Genomic DNA, 23,198 nt, shown 5'->3' with positions numbered 1-23,198 from the left:
TGTAATTTTGGAATGGAGCCATTTAAAGTTCACATCTGTTGTAGTCAAATCCTCATTTCATCTAAACAATATTTACTGTAAGATTTTATAGAGTGTTTCTGGAAATCTGCAAACAACAAGAATGCCAAAAAGATCTCCTGAATAACAGCCTCTGTGCTCGCACTTATAAAAATAAGAGTGCTAAGAAAAATTATGAAATTTTTAAAATATCAACACATAAATGTCAACAACTTTGTTTTTCATCTGAGATCTGGGCATAATGAGATGCTTTTTTTTATCTTACAGCCTACTTCATGTTGCCACTCTGGTTCTGTTTGACTGAACATAATCCGATCTGGGTGTAGGTTTCAGATTTTGAAACAAAAATATGTTTAGTCAGTTTTTCACAGGTTGGTTTTGATAACTCAGTAATCTGAAAAGTTAAATGTGACAAAAAACAAAAAAGTTTTTTTTTTATCCCAACTCTTTTCATGTTTTTCCAAAACTGTGCACAAGAAATGTGTAAATGTTACTGAGAAATTGTCTCAATTCCAACAGACATGCTAGAAAACAACAAAGAAATATATAAAAAATATAAAATATAGCAAAATAAATCTTAGTGGGAAATTCACAGCGATACAGACCTGTTGCATACATTAACAAACAAATAATTTCAGAACAAATTAAAAAAATATTAACTTCTAAACTGGCGTTTTAACAATAACTTCCCATATTAACACGACTCGATAACATAAATCACAGTTTTTTAAGAGTATTGTTTAACTGGTTTACCTGTAGTCTCTCACAGCTCCAGGTATAGGCCAAAACAAGAGCCAATCAGCGCCAATATCGGGGTATTTTACAGCGAGGCCCCGCCCACCTCTGCACCTGTAATCCAATCCGCGGCCTTATCACAGGTAAAACCGGCCTCAGTTCCTCAAAAAAAGCGAGAAAAGCCGACAAAACCCGTTCTCTCAGTAGGGGATACTGTGTTTGTTGCTGCGGCCCTCATCCAGCGGTAGCCGAGGAGTTTTCCAGCCTAAAGAAGACGGGTCGGATTTTCAGTACCAACTCGAAAGTCCAGTTCGACCGACCAAGATGTCACAGGAGCATGACAAGTAAGTTGTCCTGACTCTCCACTCCGAGCCTGCTCAACGACCATGTTGACAGTATTTTCTTCTAAATACCAACTCTTAATATTTTGAGGGATGTTCGCAGCATTTTTGCAGATTCGTTCTGGCTTTGTGAATTTTTAAGGATTAATTTCTACCCTGGACCTCCTGTCTGATTATTATTTTTTAAATTTCTGGCACTGCTAAGCATCATTTTATTAGGAATAACCATAAATCAGCTTCTCTCTTTTTTTTTCCATGGGTAAGTTTTCCCAATCGTTTGGCTTGCCAGGCGCTGAGATAACTAGAGCTCATAGTTTCCCATGGTGTGACGCGTATTTCACCTGTCATGTTCAAGCCCGTACAGGTGTATCTCCACCTGTCGTGAGAGCAAAAGGCGCCTGTTGGAAAGCGTGTTGGATGGGCGGTTTAGTTGGACTTAACTGTCTCGGTGGTATTTGCTCAAGAATATGCGATCAGTAACAGAAAGTGACTTTAGAGGTTCATCGAGGAAAAAAAAAAAAGGGAAAACCAAAATAAAATATAATTTAAAAAAAAGAAAGTTGGATTCTTATTTATTTTATTTTTTTATGTTTGACTTGATTAAACAGCTCGCTGTATGAATTTTGAGTGCAGCAAAACAGAGACTTTTTAAAGGAGTGAAACTGAACACCTGTAAGGCGTTGGCCCCGCACAGACAATGTAAGCAAGCAGCGCACTGTCACAAGCTCAGGTGGGTTTTACTACAAAAAACAAATGTTGTGTCATCCCAAAGGCTTGAAACACGAAGAAATAGACGCTCTGCTACCTTTAAGTTAAAAACATGGTTTTTGTCTTTATATAGAACTCCAAAAAAGTACATCTGACCAGTTTTCTCCACTTAAGTCCAAATTGATCTTAGTGGTCTGTTTTACAGAATAACACAATCAGCTATTGGATTACAAATTATTACTCTGATGTGGGGAAAGCTGACTATTTTGTAGATGCTTTTTATAATTAATTGGTTGTGAAGGACAATCAGGAGGTTTATTTCATGATGTGTTTTCTGGGGTTTAAGTAAAATAAGGAGGAGCGTAAACATTCAGATTTACAGTAAACAGCCAACCTCGGGACGCTGAGCCGTTTCGTTTACGTAGCTGCTGAGTCTTCTTTAAAAGTTACCCTTTATTCAGGTTTTAGTGCTTAGAGGACATTTATTATAAACATAAAATAAGATTCTTTTAAATATTGAAATTCATATTTATTTGATTTGGATTAATTTCTTCACTTTTTTTTGAAGAAGATGAAGCTGTAAAAGGCGAAAAGATTGATTTGCATCTTTAAAATGTGGTACAAAATTCTTACGTGCCTTTAACAAAACAACATAAACATTTTCAAACATAATTGATTTATTTATTTATTGTATCATAACTGATTAACAAAAGCACTCCTAAGTATGAAAGTATGACATGGTTGCTAGATGCAGCAGGATTTTAAAGCAATACCTTGATGATACAAACATGATACTTTTACTTCTGTAATGTAAATGTTAAAGCCAACATAAAAAGGGGACAAGGTCCAGCTGAAACAGTTTCACTCTTCATTTGAATAAGTCTTGAAACTCTCCCAAAAGCCTTAATCTTCAGCGCAATCTGAGGATTATTCCACAAAGAAGGCACAAAACGGGAAGCAAAGAAAGTTTATTTGTGCTGCAACAGTCACACAAAAGGCAATTCAATGTGATTTACAGAAAAATAAATGAAAAATAATAGTAAAATGTAACATATGGATAAAAAGAAATGGTAAAACTCCTTGTTTCCGCTCTTAAAGTTGTTGAAGAAGAAGTGGAAAAAAGTCACTGGTGCCAACTGTTTCACCAGAACTCATCATTATTTTTTCAGAAACAGGTTCTGTCACAGTAAAACAACAGAAGCAAAGTGTTGTTGAAGTGCAGGAATGCAGCAGGGTCAGCTGCGTCACCTTCGATCGGCTCGTCCGCCAATGACGATCCCAGCCGCAGAGTCGTCCCACTGGACGAGCCTGTATCGCGTCTTTTCTCTTTTTTCTCTGAGCCAAATCTGTGGTGTGATGGCTGAGATTTGTTGCACAACCGTTGCAAAGCCTGAACAACAAGTCCTTCGCATAAACAGCCTCCCTACAGCCGATTTGTCACACTTACAACCTGTTTGTCGGTTTTTACCGAAGCTGTGATTTTTTTTTTTTTAAGTACCTGTTAGAAGCACTGTGTTAAATGTGACTCCAATTAGCAGCATGGAAAGTTTTCAAAAGAAACATCAACCCTTTAATTACTGATCTGTGCAGATTAAATGGGACCTGTTATTCAACATTCACATTTGGGGCTTTTTTTGTGCTGCCATTTGGGTCTTAGCTGCTTCTAAAAACAGCCCAAGCATTAAAAAAAATGCTCAGCTGTTTTTTTTTAGCAATAAGTTAACTTTTTACTGTCTGGAAAATGAGCCATTTTAAAAACCTTCCAAATGTAATGTCACAAATCAGCAAGCACTGCCCCTCATGTAGTAACCCCAGCAAAGTCTAGCTCGTTACCTAGCAACCCAAGCCAAGATCCAGCGCATTCGGTCAGCTGGTTTTACTGCTGTACAATGGCTGCTAGAAAAGACGTTTCAAAAGTGAGTGTTTTTTTTTTTTTTTGTTGACTTATTATTTATTTACTTTCCTTTTGGGATAAGTAAAGTATTTTTTTAATTTCAATTACAATTCAGAAACAGCTTGCTGCATTCTTGTTTGTTGTGCAGAAGGCTCCACTTCTGCTTTTCAAAGATGTATGCGAGTGTAAAGATTGAGTTGGGGGGCGTGACCAGCAGCTGAAAATAGGCAGAACTGACCAGATCTGAGAATTATTTTGTGCAAACAATGTATTGGACATTCTCAGGGAAGCATTGTTGGTCACCTTTAACTAAAATTGTGCCTCTCTTTCGCAGTAAGCGTGCGGTCTTGGTTCTCCAGAACAAGCAGGGGTATGGAGGCCAGCGTCGTCCCTTCACCACAGAGGATGAAGCCTGGAAGTCCTTTCTGGAGAACCCGCTGACAGTCGCCACCAAGGCCATGATGAGCATAAACGGAGACGAGGACAGCGCTGCAGCTCTCGGCTTCCTCTACGACTACTATGAGGTAAAACTAAACTTTTTACAGTCTGGTACCGTTTGTACCGACGCCTGACCATTGTGGAACATCTGCCAGGCAGAGCTTGAGTTGGTAACTGATCTAGCTGCTCATATAGGCAGCAGGGTGACCCGCGTTGTTGGATGTGATGTGGTGAGCGGCTGTGTTTACCTTCGTATGCAGGTGCCCAGGGAGAAGAGAACAATACCCAAGACAGAGTCGCTGGTCTCTGATGTGGATCCAAACAAAAGGTGAGCGGCGGACCTCTCCTAATACCACCCTATAAGAATAAAAGCACAACAGCAGCCGAAAGCACACATCCCACTTTGAGTATTTTGAGAAAAGATATTTGGATCCACTTATAGCCAAATGGCGTTCTAGCAGATAGATGGCGGCAACAATTAGGTAATTTGTCCCAGAAGTTACTGCAATAAACAATAATATTTTTGCCCTCTCAGAAACCAATAAACAGTAATTTTGCAAACTGGGAGACATTTTAAATATTCCAAATAAACACAAAAAGTGATGAATAAAACGGAAACAAAAACCAAATGCAACCGAAACCATATATAAAATGGATTATGATGTCTGTAAACAAATTTACCCTTCAAAATGATTAATCATAAGAATGGAAATCGTTGAGCTCATTAAAATTTATCATGTGATTAATCAATTAATTGCTTTTTGCGATGTAATCAAAGAACTGATGAGCTTCAGATGATGAACTGATGGCTTGAAAATATACTTTCCTGTTACTAAGTAGAATACATTGCTTCATAAATTACTGCAAGTTGTCCAGCACAGCTGGCCCAGATCATCACACTACCACCACCATGCTTGGCTATTTGTATAATGTTCTTTTTCCAGACGTAAGAGGATATACATCTTCCAAAAGTCCCACTTTTGTCTCATCAGTCCATAGAATATTTTTTTCAGATTTTGGGAGGCTGGAAACTCCTGGGAATATTCAGCATTATTCCATATTTTCTGAATCTGTAGATAAGAACTAGAATCTGCTTTGGTTCCATTTCCAGACTGACTAATTAGAAGGACTGCATCGATCAAAAGCACTGTAAAATTTAAAACATCCCCTTTAAAGTGTTACTAACCCCCATATCAACTTTTTTTGCTGTTAAACTAAAAAAGGTTGTTTAGGTTTTTTGTGCAGTCTTTGACCTTTTTGTGTAAATTTGTTCTGTTCTGCTTTATTTTGCCTCAGTGACTGTTGGCTCTGCCCAATAGTCACTGAGGCTGGAATTTTTCTAAATTTGTCAGGGGCGGGGTTATGTTTTCACAAGGGCGTTAGTTACACCTTAAGAAAGATACAGGCGTTAAAAATCTATTGCGGAATGTTGTAAGATGCTACATTTCACACAGCGTTATCAGGACAAAGCCCCACAGATACAGTAGAAATCTCCGTTCCTTTGTTGCAGGCACCAGATCCAGGCCAGACATCCAATAGTTCCTCTGCCGGAAGCTGGTATGGAGAACAGGATCCAGGTCCTCAAAACGCCCGTCAACATTCTTCAGCTGACCCAGGACAAGACGAGGGCTCATTTTCCTTCACCAGGTCTGTTCACACTCATTAGAGGGGAATTGTGATTCCAGATTCACATCTGGGACATTTTTTTGTACCTCTATCTGATTCTCAGCTGCTTTTAGAAACAGTCCAAGCAAATAAAAAAAAAAAAAAGAAAACACCCAGACAGTTTTTGGCAATAAGTTTCTGTTTTTTGGTGTCTGGAAAATGAGCCTTTTCAAAAAAAAACCTCCTTACTGTTGAGTCACTGTCCTCAGGGAACTGGACCATTACCTAGCAACTCCAGAAGCCCAGCCTCTTTACCTAGCAACCCAAGTGGAGCTCCAGTGCATTTGGTCAGCTGGTTATACCACTGTATGCGCTGTACAATGGCTGCTGGAAAAGACGGGTTGAAATAACATTCAGAAACGACTTGATGCTTTCTTGTTGTTTGTGAAGGAGGTTCTACTTCTGCTTTTCAATGATTTATAGTTGTATAATTGCATCTGTGTGCAGCTATTTTGTGTAAACGCTGAGTATGGAGCTTATTTAGATTTAAAGTAACAAAAGGCCCTAAAACAGATTATTCTGGAAGGAGTACAAAATAGGCAGAACTGACCACCTATCCTAACCTGATCCAGGAAGCATAATAGATCATCTTATGTTTGCATTCACACCAGCTAAGTTTAGTATACTTTAATTGAACTCCAGTTCATTTTTCTAGAAAGTCTGGTTCATTTGAGGAGGTGTGAATGTGCAATCAAACTCCGATGTGAACCTAAAAAGTGAACTCTCCTCCTAAAAACCTCTGTCTCTGTTCTATTAAAGTGAAGTTTGTTGCGGTTCTATTGCATATGTGGATGCAAGCGAACCAGAGGCTGCTCCAAAAGCAAGAAGCGGACTATAGCGCATGGCATTCTGGGTAAATTCAACCAAAACAAACCATCAAGTCAAGGATTAGTGGGAGAAATGGATGGTGGTGTTTTGGGGTTTTTTTTAAATCAAAGATAAGAGAGACATTCTACAGCCACTAAAATCTCCCGCTACCCCATTTTGGTTTACATTTTGTGAAGAAAGAAGTAGCTGTCTGGTCTTCTTCAGAGGTTTTTGTGTCGTTTCCTTCAGTAGTCCTTGGTGCAGCGCCACCACAGGCAAGGAGGGGAACAGGTTTTTAATATTCTGGATCGCTTGACTTAGTGCAGTGTGAAAGCGAACCACAACAGCTGAAAATGCAAAATGTTGCAATTTAGTCCTAAATTTTAAATTATGCGTGAAAACGGCATGTAACGAGAAAAAAAACTTTCCCGCTAACCGTACTCTGTTCCTCCAGACACCACCGTCACCGTCTCCATCGCCACTGTGCCGAACTACACACCCGTAAAGACGGAGGTGCCGGCCCACGGCTTCTCTGTCACGGTGCCGAACAACTGCAGCGAAACGGACGGTCACGTTGGCGTCTTCGAGCGCCATCTGGCCCAGACCGTGGTGCAGTGCAACTCCAGCGCCCAGTCCCGCACTCCCCCCGACTCCACCTTCTCCGAAAGCTTCAAGGATGGTTCCCAGGAGGCGAGTGTTTCGATTCTCCCCTCCTTCCATGTGCTCCTAATGGTTTCCCTGCTAGCCCCCTCCCTCCTCCTCTCCACCTCTTCATTACTTTCCTCCACTTCCCTCTCCTCTGTCAGATCTCTCCCATCGAACAATGGGATATTCACCCGATCCCAGGGAGCCAGCGGTGGGCTCAACCTTCCCTGGTTTTTATTTGAACATGCCAAAATAGTGGCCAGTGTGTTATTATGTCATTGTCTCACCAACACAATAAAGTGCTGTACTTTTCTCGTACAATAGCCAAAGTCTTTTCAACCTCCTCTTTCTCTAGTTTATCCTGGAGGGGAATTACCTCAGAAAAGAGGATACCAACAAACCCCTCTACATTTCTGTACCAACAGGGAGTTATAAAACAAAAACCCCCACTAAATATAGATGAAAAAGAACGACACAAACAAAATAATGATTATTTACTGTATATCAAATGGTAGAGCACGTTGTGTGTTTCCTTTGCTTTACTTCTTTCCTCTTTGTGTGTTGCAGATGTTTGCCTTCCCTGGAGATCTCCAGTTACGCATGGCCACCATGACCCCCGAGGACTACACTCAGTTTGACACGGCACCGGGGTAAGGCGCTCTGCTTTCGATGACGGATCCACCGATCAGAATTTTGAGCCCAGTTTCAGATCTCAGTTTCATGTGCTGATTTTAGCCAGTTCCACACTGCAGAAACAAAGTCTTACTGCCTGTGTCTGTCTGGTGACATATCTCAGCACGCTTGAAAAAAGACTAAATTAACTAACAAGTAACTTTTCACCAAGATGTACGAGTAAATAATTCTTGAATATTTAATTATTTTTTTAAAGTGCTAATTCCACTAAAATATTTTTTTAACTTGTAACGTGGAAAAAATAATCTGCCAATGGAACTAGTACTTTTTCATCAATATTAAAGAATAAAACAAGTTCCTATATCTTTATGAAAAGTTGCATATAAGTTAGCTGTAAGATATTTTTTTAGCCTCCATTCAGTGAGAATTTAATTACTTGTATTAGAAGTAGAGGTGATGTCACACTGTGTGTCAGAAAGCAGTTATTATTCAACAGGTTTGTTGAATAATGGACATTAAAGTTAGATTTAGCATCATGGTGAATAGCACTGTTTGTGTGGCTTGCATTTGCTTTTATTCTCTGAAGAATGTAAACACTTCCCATTGCTCTGAGATTTCCAAAAAACCAAAATCATTAGATTTTTAATTTGGAGTCTTTAATTTGGAAGCCCAAAGGTCAATTTACTGTATTCTGATCAGCCTTATAGTCGTCCACCAAAACTCTGGCTCTCTGTTCGTCATTTCAAATACCATATTTATGCTAACGAAGGCTAACATCAGCCTTTTTGAGATCCTCCTTCCAAACCACGATCTACACAAACAAACCTTCAACAGCTCTGAGCTGAAAGGGAAAGACAGGAGTATGGAGGTGTGAAATAATAGTAATGGGACACAAAGCATCAATAGGCCACGCCCCTTTGGTTCTACAATACCAGCTGCATGTTCTGAACACACACACACTTCAGGGATCTTGTTGAGTTGGTATTTGTCATGAGAATGATCAATAAACATCAGATCAGTCTGAAAGTGGTTCACAAGAAAAGCACAAGTCTTCCTGTTTGTTGCTACCTTTAATAAGCTTTATGTCATGAATGCATCCTGTCGTTTCGTCCTCTAGGAGCAACTTTGAGTACTCTCTTGAGGCATCCAAATCTCTGCGTCAGAAGACTGGTGACGGGACGATGACGTACCTCAACAAGGGACAGTTTTACCCCATCACACTCAGGGAGGTTGACAACAAGAGCATTCAGCAACCCATCACAAAAGTCAGGGTAAGAATGACTAAAACATATACATGGTGCACAAAACAAAACTGCAACAGCTGTTTGTGTTATTATTATTATTACTGAAATAAATGTTCAAACCCATTAATGTTTCTTTGTCAGAGTGTGGTGATGGTCGTGTTCGGAGAGGAGAAGTGCAGGGATGATCAGCTGAAGCACTGGAAGTACTGGCACTCCAGGCAGCACACGGCCAAGCAGCGGTGTCTCGACATCGGTAAGATTCCCAGCTTCAGCTTCGTTGAGCAATAAGGAAGCAAAACATCACTGGTTTATGCTCATCTTGTTTAAAGGACGATCCTGTGTTCTGGTAAACTGAAGTAGACAAAAGTTTAAGTTTATGAAACTTTCCAATCATTTCAATCAGCCTCTGTATGCATAGCAGCAAAGAAAGCAACTCGAAAGCAAGAAGTTCTTTTGAGAATTGATTAAAACCTGATAAACTTGTCGTGAAGTTGGCTGTAAAGACTTTCGTACTTTATTTTTCCAATTCTACCTTTTTAAATCTTTGCAGTTTTGGTCATTTTATGTCCTTACTTGCTGACTTCTGTCCGTCTTTCCATGTGTCCTTTGGTCTTTTCTTTCTTGTGCATTTATAGCATCTCTATTTTGTTCTTCCTTGTTTCCTAACCTTTTTCCTTTCCTCATGCTCTTTCCTTCTTCCTATCCCATCCTTCTTTCGTGAATCTCTTCTGTAATTTTTGTATAATCCTTTCCTTCCTTCCTTTTTTTAATAAATTTTTTTTTTTCATATTTGTTCCATGGTAGATATTGTGAAGAAAAATCTAAAGTGAATTTAACCTCAGTGTATTTTCCATTTTAAATTGAGCAAACTGAAATTTCAGAGTCTGGGACCAATTGACAAACATGTCTATGGCATTATTTTAAATTAATCATCACCAAATTGGATTCAATTTAAGTCATTGCTGAACCTGGCAGCCATTTCCTACCATTTACCTTTTGAGTAATCAATAAACTGATGTCCAATTTTTCAGCCGACTACAAAGAGAGCTTCAACACCATCGGCAACATCGAGGAGATTTCCTACAACGCCATTTCCTTCACGTGGGACACGAACGAGGAAGCCAAAGTAAGACAGTGAGACACTTAAGCACCAAGGTTAAAACGACAATGCCCTGTATGGGTGATAAACTTTAGAGGTTTTGTTGTCCTCCTTGCCCATGGTGGCCATCTTGTTTGACTTTGAAAAAGCAGTAATTTCGTTGGCAGATTATTTCACTTATAACATGGGGGGAAAAAAAATCACTTTGTAAAATTTTTTGTGTCTTTGCAGCGTAGCCTCAGATAATTATTTAGCTATCTAGAATTTGTGGTAACACTTTATCTGAACAGGTGTGCATAAGACTGACATGACACCACCATAAACTTGACTTAACACCTGCCATGAACATGAAGGAGTCTTTATGAATGTTTATGACTGTTCTCATGAACTGTCATTCAGTAAATAATGGCAGCACTTTTAATGCAGTTGCTTTAAAAGTTGCCCTGAAAGTGCCAACTTTGCATTAAAGTGTCATTATTTACCAAATATTGCAAAGCTGGCACTTTAATTTGACCAAATGGGTTAAAAAACAATCACCTGAAATTAGACCTGAGTGATGAACATATTTTTTGATTAATAGAATTGTTGGTTTTTGCAATTTTTTGTTTGTTTGTTTTTGCATTATTTAGCTATCTAGAATTTCTTCAGCATAAACTCAGATTTAGTGTTGCTCCATAAAAGTTTTCTCTACATGCAACAGTCTGCGCTGACTGACTGACTCCAGACCTATTTATTCAAATTTTATTGATAAACTTATTGGGGCCCCCCAATGAGCATCTCGGTTTGGGCCCCCAAATAGCTAGAAACAGCCCTGGGTGGCATAAAGCAGCAGTAAACAGACAACAAACCTGCAGCTCATCACCTTTACCTGCTGAAAACACAAAGTCACATGAAGGCTTCGCTTTCTGCAGAATCCAGGATGTTGACTTGAAGTCTGTTTAAAGGATGTTCATCCTTGTTTGTTTTTGTCACCTTGTGATGTGTTTAACCTCTGCGCTGTCATGTTGTTTTTAACACGCTTCAGTTGGAGGTTAGCTTTCAGACGACGACGCGTCTAAATGGACGTCCTAAATGTATGTTTGACGCTGCCTTGTGTCTCAGTTTCACACATGAGAGAGGAGAGCGTTTTGGTTTCTGCTCACTTTCCAATGATGGAAGGTTGACGGTAAAATTCAGGGTTTAGGCATCAAGTTGATAAAGTTGCGCTGAAGTAAGTTGAGACGTGCAGGTGTGTGTTTGTGTGGTTTGCCCTCAGGGCGATAATAAAGCATGATACGGGTATTTGTGGTGTATTTGCGAAGGGCAGCCCCTCGTATGCTTTTTGTCTGACTGTTTTGTCTTCATGGGGTTTAATTTCTCCTCCTCTCTGATGTACGTTATCGTTCCTAAACAAAAGTCCCAAAGAATGATGGTGGAGCTTTTAAAATGCACAGTAAAACCAGAAAATGTTTTAAAATACTCTTTGTAGAACAATTTAAAAATAAAATCTTTCATGCTAATAAGAATTGGCATGAATTTATGTTCTTGCAGACAACATACTGAATGTATTTTTCTTAAATTATCTGAAAGGTAAGTGCTCTGAGCTCTGGTAAACTCACTGATCCTCTCCATTAGCTGCTTTCAGACCCTGTGTTGTGATTACGGGTTCTGTTTACACAATGAGAACCTGTTTTTAGTAAAAGCATCCGGACAAAGAAGCGAAATTAATGTTTTTAAATTCACCAGAAGAGGGCAGCACAGAGGAACTGCAGACAGATTTTAATCTTTATTTCTGATGCAAAAGGAAAAGTTTTTATTTTGAGCAAAATATTTAAGTTCTCCAGTAACTATTAATCTAAACCAGCAGTTTCATCCTGCATCCTCCATCAACTTTCAACCCAGAACTCCTCAAGTGGCAGTTTTAGCTTCACCTGGTTCAAATTCTTTTTAAATTCTCATATTAGGCTCCTTTCCCATCCAATTTGTAATAATTAACAGATCACTGTATTGATAACTCATGCAGAAATTAGTTTTTATATGTTGATGTTTGAAGAGTTTTTTTTTTAGCTGCAAATTATCAAATGTACACAGAAAAAGCTTTCATTACATTTTAGGCCTTAAAGTAAAACGTCTATTTTTCTTATCCAAAAAAGCAAGCAAATTTTTTTTTTTAATTAGTTGCATCTCTCCTCCTAAAGCTTCTGTTTTCTCATCTCTCACACTTCTTCTCTCCACAGATCTTCATCTCCGTCAACTGTCTGAGCACCGACTTCTCCTCTCAGAAGGGGGTGAAGGGTCTTCCTCTGAACCTGCAGATCGACACCTACAGCTACAACAACCGCAGCAACAAGCCCATCCACCGCGCCTTCTGCCAGATCAAAGTCTTCTGCGACAAGGGAGCGGAGAGGAAGATCCGCGATGAGGAGCGGAAGCAGTCCCGCCGGAAAGGGAAGGTCCCGGATCTCAGCCAGAGCCTGGCCTGTGAGTTCTGCTTTAAAGCTCATGTCCACCAACAACTTCACAGAGAAATCCAGACATGTGGAGAATAAAGGAAACGAGACGAGAATCCTTTCTAAAAGCACTATAAAATAACTAGAATGTTATTGAAAATGTGGTTTTACTTCAGTAATTGTTTATTAAATAGACTCTAGTCTTTCTAAGACAAAATGTTAAGTTTTGACCTGCATAACAAGGAGGAAAACTGGAGAAAACTTGACATTTATGCAGCGATCATTAGCTGCATTTCCAATTACCATAAAATTGCACAAATTGGAATAAATTTTGCGCCAATTTTGAAACAACTCAATCAAAATTAGTGTTTTTTTAATTATTCTGAACCCGACACATCAGGAGCATCTTAACAGGACAAAAGAGAAAAATCACTGGATCCAAATGTGATTTATCTATTTTGGTTGAAAGTTAATAATTTCTTAATATTAATGAAAAAGTCCTAATTCCTCTGGCAGATTATTTAATCTATAACAAGATGTTTTCTCCATATATTAAGTAAAATAATCTGTCACTGGAACTAGCACTTTTTCATCAATATTAAACAATTAATGACTTAAAACTTGCCGTGAAGTTCATTGTATGTTAGTTTTATCTTATTTCAAGTGTACTAAGATATTTGCACTAGAAATTAGACCAAAAATTGTTGGTAAGATTTTGTATTTTTGCAGTGTAGTTTTAATTAATCAGACATTTTGAAGTTCTTCATGTTTCTTTCTGCTGATGAGCTTTATGGATATGCTGATTTCATTTTACAGCAGTTATTATTGTGCTTGATTAGGTCAAAAATGGCCTGACCCCACTGAGAAGAGTAAGGTCTTTAGCAATGACCTTTTATTGTACATGCAGTTGAAACCCATCAGTCATTTCCCTGATGATTGCATGACAACTTTTCAGAAAAAACACTATTTTGTGTGTGTTTTTTTTTTTTTACTTGAATAAATCAGAGTGTAAATAATATGCTTCCTTTGAAATGCATCCATAGAAATGATGCATCAAAATGGCCAGCAGGGGGTGCTCTAACCAAGCACAAATGCCTAGTTCTTTATTTCTTTGCACCTTTAAAAATAAATTCAGCTAACCAACGCAGAATGCAAAATATATAAACTACGATATCAGATATAAAAAATGCACTACGCAGAATAACATTGTATAGAAATATGTGAACAGGACATTTTATGGACATTTAAAGTGTTTTTTATTGCTTATGTTTCCAACTATTGGTCAGAAAAGGCAGAAACTTAAAAACTTTGCTCTTATTTTTTGTACCAAAGCACATTTTTCCATCTTTCCCAATCAGTTCCAGATGTTAAAGTTCCCCTGCTTCAGAAGAGAAACGATGTGACCATCTTCAAGACGTTGGGCGACCTTGAGACCCAACCCGTCCTGTTCATTCCTGACATCCACTTCTCCACCTTCCAGCGCCACGTGAGTCCCTCTGCTATACTTCTGTTTTAATCAACAGCTAAATAAACCCGTCCCTGTTTTTTTTTTTTTTTTTTTTTTATGGTGTTCCCAAACATAAGCACGATTCTGGTGGTCCATAAACAGTTTGTTTGTCCGCCTCAGCCCGCCCCATCTGCCAGCTGGGTCGAGGTGACCCGCCTGCGGCATGTTGGCAGGAACGCAGAGTTCTGCTTTGCAGCTTTGATAGGAGGCCTGCACGATGATGGCAGAGTTTCAGACTGCTTATTCATAAGATGAATCATTCACCAGTGACTCAAAACAAACCACAAGTGAAAAACAAAGTTCCCGTCGTAAAAAAAACCCAATGTGCGATGGTAGAGAATAGACGCTCTTAAAGGGAAGGGGAGCAGTGCAGCTTTCTTACTGATTTGCAAACAGGTTATCCAGGATGTTCAGCCCTAAGAGGCTGTGGGCATGGATGAGGGGTTTATCAGCTTTCAGCACGTCTTTTCCACGTGCATGGACTCTGAGCTTTGCTTCCAGCAGCCAGAGTGAACCCTTGGTGCAGCACGTACAGCACGATGAGAGGATGCACACCTGACCTGCACTCTTGGAGTTATTCTGGGATGTATAAAGAGCCTGCAGATTTCTAATAAATTGTTTTTTCTTTTATTAATTACTGACAAATTTGACTTTTCTCTTTAACTATATGCTGCACAGTGACACTGCAAAAACACAAAATTTTACCAGGTAATTTTCGTCTTGTTTATAGTGTAAATACTTTAGTACAAATAAATAACATAAAACTAATTTATAAGTAGCTTTTCAGCAAGATATAGAAGCTTGTTTTAAGTAAACAATTCCTTAATATTGATGGAAATATAGGAAGGGTGTCTCAACGATCAAAAATGCTGCTGGTGATATTAAAAATGTATAAATATTTGTACATCTAAGGATGAGAATGTGAGATTTAAGTCAATGTGGAAATAATTTAAGTTTATCTGGTGTTTGAAGATTTAAATGTTTGTAAGTTGATGAATATGAGATGGTCAGAAAATCATCAGATCTTCTGCCTGCTCCTTTTTGAACAGATAAGGTAAAATTGCATGTCATTATAATTTGTTTTAATTTACATTTTTTTGTTTTTACTTTTTGTCTGTTCAAAATAAGTAAATAAATGGAAAACTAGTAGTTCCACTTGCAGATTATTTAATTTATAACATGGAGAAAATGTCTTGTTACAAGTGAAATAATCGGCTAGTGGAACTGGCCTGTAGGTCAGGTTTTACTGGATGATAAATTGCCCCAGTTGCGATAAATGATATTGTATTGAGAGTAATATATTGAAAACGGTATAAAGATGGAAAACAGATAAACTTAAAAAATTAACTGGAACTGGAAGATATTCTAATAAAACGCACTCAAAAATAAATAAAAATGGAAATAAGAATCACACACAACCCAAACAATAAGTAAAATTATTTATGATGTCTCCATTAATAAAATTACCCTTCAAAAAATATTAATAATTAGACTGGAAATTACTGAGTTCATTTTAATTTCTTGGATGACTGCTTCTTTCTCTCATTAGAATAATCTTTTTGCATATTTTACCTTCTTCTACTCACAACCCAGTGTGGATAATTAACTAGAAACGATAGATGTTTTACCATGATTGCCCCCTGCTGGTCGTTTTTATTAAGAAAGTCGATCAAAGCTCAAATAAATATTTTCTGTTTTTGCTGTTTGCTTTAATGGTGGGAAAGGTTGCAGGTATTTTTTGCGACGCTGATGAGAGGGAACTTGACAAACGGTGTCCAAACATTTGCATCCGATAAGCTGAGTTCATGTCTTTGCTCCCAGAATAGAAAGTTTATCAGCAGTGCCGACGATCAATGCCAACACACACACACACACACACACACACACGCAAAGTCACATTATCCAACCCAGCAGTTTTCCAAGAAAAAAAAGATCATGCTTTACTAATTATTGCCATTTTCAAACCTTTAATAAGAAGAAGTATTTTCACGTTGTCATGTAACAACCACAAACTTTAATGCTTTTCATTGGTATTTCATGTGATGCACCACAAAGTATTTAATAATTGTGAAGTAGGAAGGAAATGACTCAAAGTTTTTATCATTTTTCACCTGGAAAAATTTGATTAGTGCGGAGTGCATTTGTATTCCTTTAAGTTGCAGTTCTTATTTTAGTTTTGCAAATCCCTACATGAAAACGTTTTATCCACTTTTTTGTTGCAAAACTGGTCATCACGTTGGATGTACAGCATCTGCGAAACTTTGACTAGGCCATTCTAACACATTGATATGTTATGACTAGAGATGTGCCGATCAGGTTTTTTCCTGCCGATTCCGATCACCCATGAGGGCCGATCACCGATACCGTTCACATAATTATTATTTTTTTTAATCATAAGCACTACTGGTTACATTATGTGGAAAAAGGAACCATGAATTCACTTTAATTTAGACAAAAACTTGTTTTTAATAAATTTTTCCAAGAAAAAAAACAAAACGGGCATTGTGCAAATTGTACTGCTATCAGTAATACTATCTTTAACAGACTAAAAACATATGGAGGCTCTGAAGAGGCTAAATAATGCAAAGAGTCAAAATAAAACCTCTCAACATTGCCAAAAAATTCAAGTATAAAACTTAACATTCAAAGGCAAATACAGGATCCATTACAATAAACAATCCAGAGTTACTGAAGGAAAACTTCCTGATAGCATGGTGGCTAGCTGATTACTGCTAGTTCTGAGTGGCTGTTTCTGACTGAGCGGAGTAATTATGCAGAGCAGGGAGGAGATCGATTATTTTTCAGAGATGATCTGTCTCATGTTAGGACAGCAAAAGTTTTAATACGTATGTAAAATGTATTTTTTTAGGTTAGATGCTGCAGCTTTAAGCAGAGGTTCGGTGTGAGGGTCACTACCAGGTGGAGCAGAAGCGGCGCTCCGTCTGTGAAATATTACTACCTGTAGCGTAGCCGCGGTTCAACAGCGAGAGCAGAACCAGCGTCTTACATCGCAGCTCGAAGACTTAAATAATTTTGCGGGTTATTTGTTTAGCTTTCTGACCGTCATGCTAATCCGGGTGAGTGTTTGTAGCTGTGCGCTGCTTTACCTGCTATTTGATCCTCCATATGTCTTTTTTACTGCAGTGAGCCTCGAAGTAGCCAAACTCTGTCAAGTATGACATTGTTTTTATGCCATATGAGATTCATTGTGTTGATGCATTTTGACGTGCTTCAATTTTCCGCTGCAACATGCAAACTTCCCCATTCACTCAGTGCGTTATAGTTCCACATCGCTTAGGATTTGTTGCTGCGCGTTTGCGCAGAGTGAAGGAAAGAGGAGACCAGCTGCACAGGCAGGCTGCGAAATGAGATGCAGGTAATCGGTATCGGCAACAAGAGACCATGATCGGCGATTACCGATCATACACTTTTTCACGGAAATCGGCCGATTATGATCGGTGGCCGATCAATCGGCACACCTCTAGTTATGACTCCACCATAGCTCTAATCTAAAAGGGTTTTTTTTCCAAGGATTGTCCTGCATCTAGTTTCATCCATCGTTGTATCAACTCTCTGAAAAAAGCACCACCACCATTTTTCATAGTTTTGCATGTCTTGCACTGTAAAAACTCAAAATCTTACCAATTATTGTTGTCTAGTTTCTAGTGCAAATATCTTAGTACACTAGAAAGAATGCAAATCTAACTTAAAATTACCTTTTCAGCAAGATATACCAGCTTGTTTTAAATCAACAATGCTTAAGTATAGATCTAGATAATGAGACATTTTCCTGTTTTAAGTGGAACTAGTACTTCCTGTACATATATTCCTGAACTATTGACTTGGAAGAAGCTAAGTTATGTAAAAACCAGCAGTTTTTATGTCTGCATGCCGGCTGTTTGCTGCTGATGGCGGTAGGGAGTAAATGGGTCAACACATGATTCCGGTGTTTACTCTTCCCTTTGACCAAAGTGACTGATTTAGCTCCATCCATGATGGGTTACAACAAGTGTTTGCACAGTTAAAAGCACATATAAAACTACCATTATGAACGGACATATTTGAGTAAATATCTTTTTTGTTTCCTGTAGGCTTTCCCCGCAGAGGAGGGAGAAGATGGGTACGTTTCCTAATTTCACACTTGTTGAACTCTGTGCCCCTTTTTGACCTTTTACCCACTAAGTACCGTTTGCTACATGTGTCTGTTCCCAAAGCAGTTCAGGTATGAGGAGATTACCCTTCAGCGATGATGAGTTCGGGTCACCGCCGAACAAGATGGCGAGAGCGGACGAGCCCAAGAAAGGTACCAGATTAGCGTTTTCCTGTGATGTTTTTCTCTGCGACTAAATTATGAAACTGTTGGCACATGCAAGTCTTTGTGTGCGTTTGCTGCAGTCAGCCTCTGATGTTCCCTTCCGCCACCCCTCTCCTGTGCACGTGTACGCTCTGGGCCATTTGTTTGTTCCAGGTCTTTCAAAACACACATGGGTCTGAGACCTTCAGTGACCCAACAAATATCGCCATCACCCGGTGAACACGCAGCAGGAAACAAGCTGGCGACCTTTATCCTACATTCAGCAGCTCGTAATGAGAATGCAGAATTTTATGAAACCGAAAAGATTCATCTAGTTTTGTAAATTCAAGCTATCAAGAGATTAGTTTTAAATTGGAGAGAGTAACTGAACTGGTTAGGTATGAAGATAATGTTTCGAAATAGGATATGCAGGTTTAGATCTTCATGAAGAAAAGCAAAATGTGGCTTTTTCTTATTTTTTGGACAAATCATTCTATGTATGAAAATAATCATAAAGTACAGATTTTAAAAGATGAAATTACTTTGTTTAGACCTGAAGTCCTGCCCTGCAAAAACATAAAGTGTCACCAAGTATCTTATTTTTTCTAGTTTCCAGTGAAAATATCTCGGTTCACTTTAAATAATACAACACAAACTTAGAAGTATTTTTTACAGATCCCCACTAACTTGGACTAGAAACAACTTTTTTCATGCACTAAGTTGAATATCCAACATTATCCTTACACTTTTCTGTATTTGGTGAATGTGATTTTTGCTTTCTTGCCTTTCCTCTGGTCACCAGGGTTTGGAGGCCAAACAAACAGGTTCACTGCAGACTGACAGTCTGGGAGACTCATACAAGTCCTCAGGTCTCCTATTGGTGATTAATTTCAAACAGAAATCTAAAAACAATCAAGTTAGAAAGTAATATACTTGTACAATTGCACAAAGTAATATTTTTAAACAGAAAAAATAAAGCTAGTGGCCTTTGAATCTCCAAAAGAACAGACTGTTCTTGAGAGGAACATGATGCTCTGGGCCAGCCCTCGTTCATTTGGGTCGGATGGATGGATGGATGGATGGATGGATGGATGGATGGATGGATGGATGGATGGATGGATGGATGGATGGATGGATGCTGTTTTAATATCACATGCATACACCTTCTTCATACACAGAAATAAATCATTCTTCATTTTCTTCTGTATTAGTTAATTCATCTTCTTTTCCTATCATGCTGTTTCTGCATCTGTTCTCTTGTTTATATAATGACACAAATGGGGCTGCAAATAAATATTTTATTAGTAACTGATTAATCTATTGATTACACTGATTAATCTGATAAAATAATTGGCACTTTATGAATATTTTTCATTTAGCCCCATTAGCCTTTTTGTATACGAGAAATGTATTAAAAGATGCAAATAAGAAAATAATTAATCACATTTTAAAGAAGAAAATAAACATTTTTATTGCCAAAAACACAATACCATAACATTATGTTAGTGCTTGTTCATTTATAAAGTCATTGATTAAATTTTGCAAGACCAATTAATAATTAGAATCTAATTATTGAGGAGTTCTGGTTAAAACATACTTGAAATGTTTTTATTTTTTATCTTGCATCCAAATGTAAATATTTTTTGTACAATTTAATGACTGAATAGGCTTTTCTTTAACCAAATGGCCTCTTTTTTTTAGTCTGTATACTCAAATTAATGATTAATCGGTTACTAAATTAGTTGAACTTTACTTCAGTAAACGATTAATCTCTTCAGTTCTGAGCTTAAAACTGTGTATATTCCAAATTAATCAATAAAATGTCAAACAAATGCATCCAGTAAACATCCTGCCGCCTTATTTTTAATGTTTCTCTTCATTTTTTTTCGATCTCACAGTTCTACTGTACGTGCGCAAGGAATCAGACGAGGTGTTCGACGCCCTCATGCTGAAGAATCCCACGCTGCAGGGCCTGGTGGAAGCTGTGAGTGCTTCTCGGTTTGTCCGGCTTGCACTGGACTACATGTTCCTGTGTCATGTTGCTGGTGTAGAGTTTACTCAGAGTAGCCAGAGGCCCAGCACTCACACACATGCTGGCTGGGAGAAAGGGCTGGAAAAAGATATGTACGTCGGAACAAACAGTGAAGTCAGTTTAGATGTTATCAGCGCTAAAGAGGTTATGTAAAGCATTTGAGTTTGAAGAGTTTTTTCAACAGGTTTAGCGCAGGAACGTCTTGTTCTTGAGTTTGTTTGTGTTCTGGTTTTTCTGCATTCTTGAGGTCTGTACATTTGAGGCCCAACAGTCTTGCAGAGTGTTTGAGAGTTTAAGGGCCAGAATTGGGTTAAAAAGGTCAAAGTAAGATCAGCACATAATGTGGTTAAAAAAGGATGTGTGTGCAGAATAACGACCTAACACGTTTTCTTCTGAACCAGATTTCAGAGAAGTACGATCTTGCTCTGGATAAGATTGGAAAAGTCTACAAGAAGTGCAAGAAAGGGTGAGTGAATCCCGAAACTACACAAAAAAATCCAGAAAATAACATTGAATTTGTCTGATGGACAGAAAAAATGTTAGTTCAACATTTTATCACATTACAACAAAAACTTACATGTAATTTATTGGGATTTTATCTGACAGAGCAGTCTTTCTGCATGATGGACGGTTAACAACATGACACATCATTAAAAGGCAGTTAGTGCATGAATATGAAGGGGAAACAAATATTCAACATTTTCACAAACAAAATTCTGAAAAGACGGTAGAGATTTTTTTCAGTGTCTCTACCACTTTTGCGCAGCTACAGACACATTTTCCTGTTTTCTTTACTTAAAAGCTGAACCTCAATCATATTGGATGGACATCATTTGTGAAAATTAGCTTATTTTATTTATTATACATCACATTACAAGATGCATTGGTGAAAAAGCAAAAGAAAACTTGTGTAGGTTAGTTTGCCTTCAAAGTTTTAGTTGAACTCATCCTGATCACTTTGGCTTAGGTCATGAGAAAGTTACGTTTGCAGGCAAATTTCTGCAGTTGAAGTTTTTAATATAAATTTTTTGAGGTTGATTTTTTTTTTTGCTGGTAAATTTAAATAAAATAATGACATACGTAATTGCACATGATGAATATTCAGTGCTATAAATTCAATTTCTAAAAATAAGTCCGACTCAAATGAAGTTATTTCTTCCATAATCCTATTTCACATCAGCTTAAAGAACAAAAAAAGAGACAACACAAATCCTGAAAACCTTGGCTTTTTATAGTACATCGCATAAAATCCCAATAAAATACATTGAAATTTGTGGCTGTAACTAACAAAATTATTAAAGTTTAAAAGGATAATAATACATTTTACATTATAAATGTCACAATTAATTATCTAGCTACATATTTGCACAGATTGGAAGTGATTAACAAATTTCATTACCTATTTTCTTGCTAGTATTCTGGTCCACATGGACGACAACATCATCAAGCACTACTCCAATGAAGACACCTTCCAGATCACCATGGAGGAGCAGGGCGGCGTGTACAAGCTAACGCTCACAGAAATCTGATACACACAGAGGTGGAAGATGATTGTAGCTGTCAGGTTTACACTCCTGGCTTTGCAGGGATTATGGACTTGATATAAAACTCCAATAACGTCATGTAAAAAAGAAAATAAAAAGCCCTCAAATTGGTACATCGAAGCCGGAGCCTTTAAAAGAGAACAATGATGGTTTAAAAAAAAACATAAGTTAAACATGCCATTTACTACAAAGCTTTTTTTGTGCATAAAAAACAGCAAATAAGGATATATGTGCATTTGTGTTTTATGAGATTACGAGCTGGAGCCTATATATTACTGCCTAGCTTTATGCAAACTGTTGGTGGTTGCAGAACAGTTTGGTAGCTGCTATACCTCAAGCTATACAAGCAGCAGAGTTTTTTTTATTCAGAGGTTTTCAATTTAATCATATAAAAAATTAACTTCCCTTTTTTCTCTCCATAAAGTCATAGCACTGATGACTAGAGCCTGCAAAGTTGGAAAATTCGCACTCAAAAATGTGTATTATTTACTAAACAGTATGGCAGTATTTCGAATGTCACCAATTCGTAGAATACTGTAAATATTTGTTTTTTTTTAGAGTAGGAGTCAGTTTTTTTTTCTTCAAATTAGTTTGAATAAGAGGTTTTGTTGAGTATTACATAGTTTGTGTTGATGCTGAATGTCTGTAGATCAGTTCATATCTAGTATCTTTCTAGCAGCCTCTTCTGGCTGACCTGGCAGTGCAATAATAATCAGGCTCAGGCAAATCCAGAAAATAATCCTCTATTGCCATAAGATACATTCTGATCTCTGTTGTTTTTTTTAATGGAAATATTGTACATAATATTTGGAAAAGGATCTGTGTAATCACTTTTTTATATCTTAGTACTTATTGTGTATATATTTATTAAGAATATGGATGTGGGTTCTTCATATATAACCAGTTTTCTATCATTCCTATTATTGTTCATGTGCTTTTTGTATGACTTCTCCATTATGACTACTTCAGTATGACCACTGCAATGCGACATGTCGAGGGTGTCACAAAGTGCCCAATAAAAGCTCAACACCATTAAACTGTTTGATTCTTTCTCTGCAGAAATGATCTGATGAAACATTTAAACTTTCACTTTCAGTGCTAGAAAGTACGATTTCCAAATACAAGCCACATGCTGTCTTTCTAATAAATATTTGCACAAATTCAA

General features: G+C 37.8%; 1 protein-coding gene across 2 annotated transcripts; it reads left to right on the top strand.

The window, feature by feature from the left end:
- The first annotated feature begins 917 nt into the window (after positions 1-917).
- On the top strand, positions 918-23,198 carry grhl1 (grainyhead-like transcription factor 1). Of its 2 annotated transcripts, none has more exons than XM_008399979.3 (16): positions 918-1,097; positions 4,031-4,220; positions 4,395-4,462; positions 5,645-5,781; positions 7,061-7,296; positions 7,819-7,901; positions 9,002-9,155; positions 9,270-9,381; positions 10,160-10,254; positions 12,444-12,687; positions 14,015-14,142; positions 18,255-18,283; positions 18,381-18,466; positions 20,356-20,441; positions 20,891-20,955; positions 21,904-23,198. In XM_008399979.3, exons 1-16 carry the CDS (start codon positions 1,078-1,080, stop codon positions 22,016-22,018), a joined length of 1,848 nt encoding a protein of 615 aa, XP_008398201.1. In that variant the 5' UTR covers positions 918-1,077; the 3' UTR covers positions 22,019-23,198. The 2 variants fall into 2 exon arrangements, with proteins under 2 accessions (XP_008398201.1, XP_008398200.1); XM_008399978.3 differs by having other exon boundaries at positions 18,378-18,466.

Source organism: Poecilia reticulata, chromosome 22 (genome assembly GCF_904066995.2).
Source record: "Poecilia reticulata chromosome 22, P_reticulata-male-v2, whole genome shotgun sequence".
NCBI classification, from domain to species: domain Eukaryota; kingdom Metazoa; phylum Chordata; class Actinopteri; order Cyprinodontiformes; family Poeciliidae; genus Poecilia; species Poecilia reticulata.
This window is presented reverse-complemented; position numbering and strand designations above follow the sequence as displayed.

Excerpts from the sequence above, each read along its gene's own strand:
- grhl1 (XM_008399978.3), top strand. The coding sequence starts at position 1,078 with ATGTCACAGGAGCATGACAA. Across the intron at positions 9,382-10,159 it reads GCAGCGGTGTCTCGACATCG|CCGACTACAAAGAGAGCTTC; the intron begins GTAAGATTCCCA and ends CCAATTTTTCAG. Across the intron at positions 18,284-18,377 it reads GCAGAGGAGGGAGAAGATGG|CAGTTCAGGTATGAGGAGAT; the intron begins GTACGTTTCCTA and ends CTGTTCCCAAAG.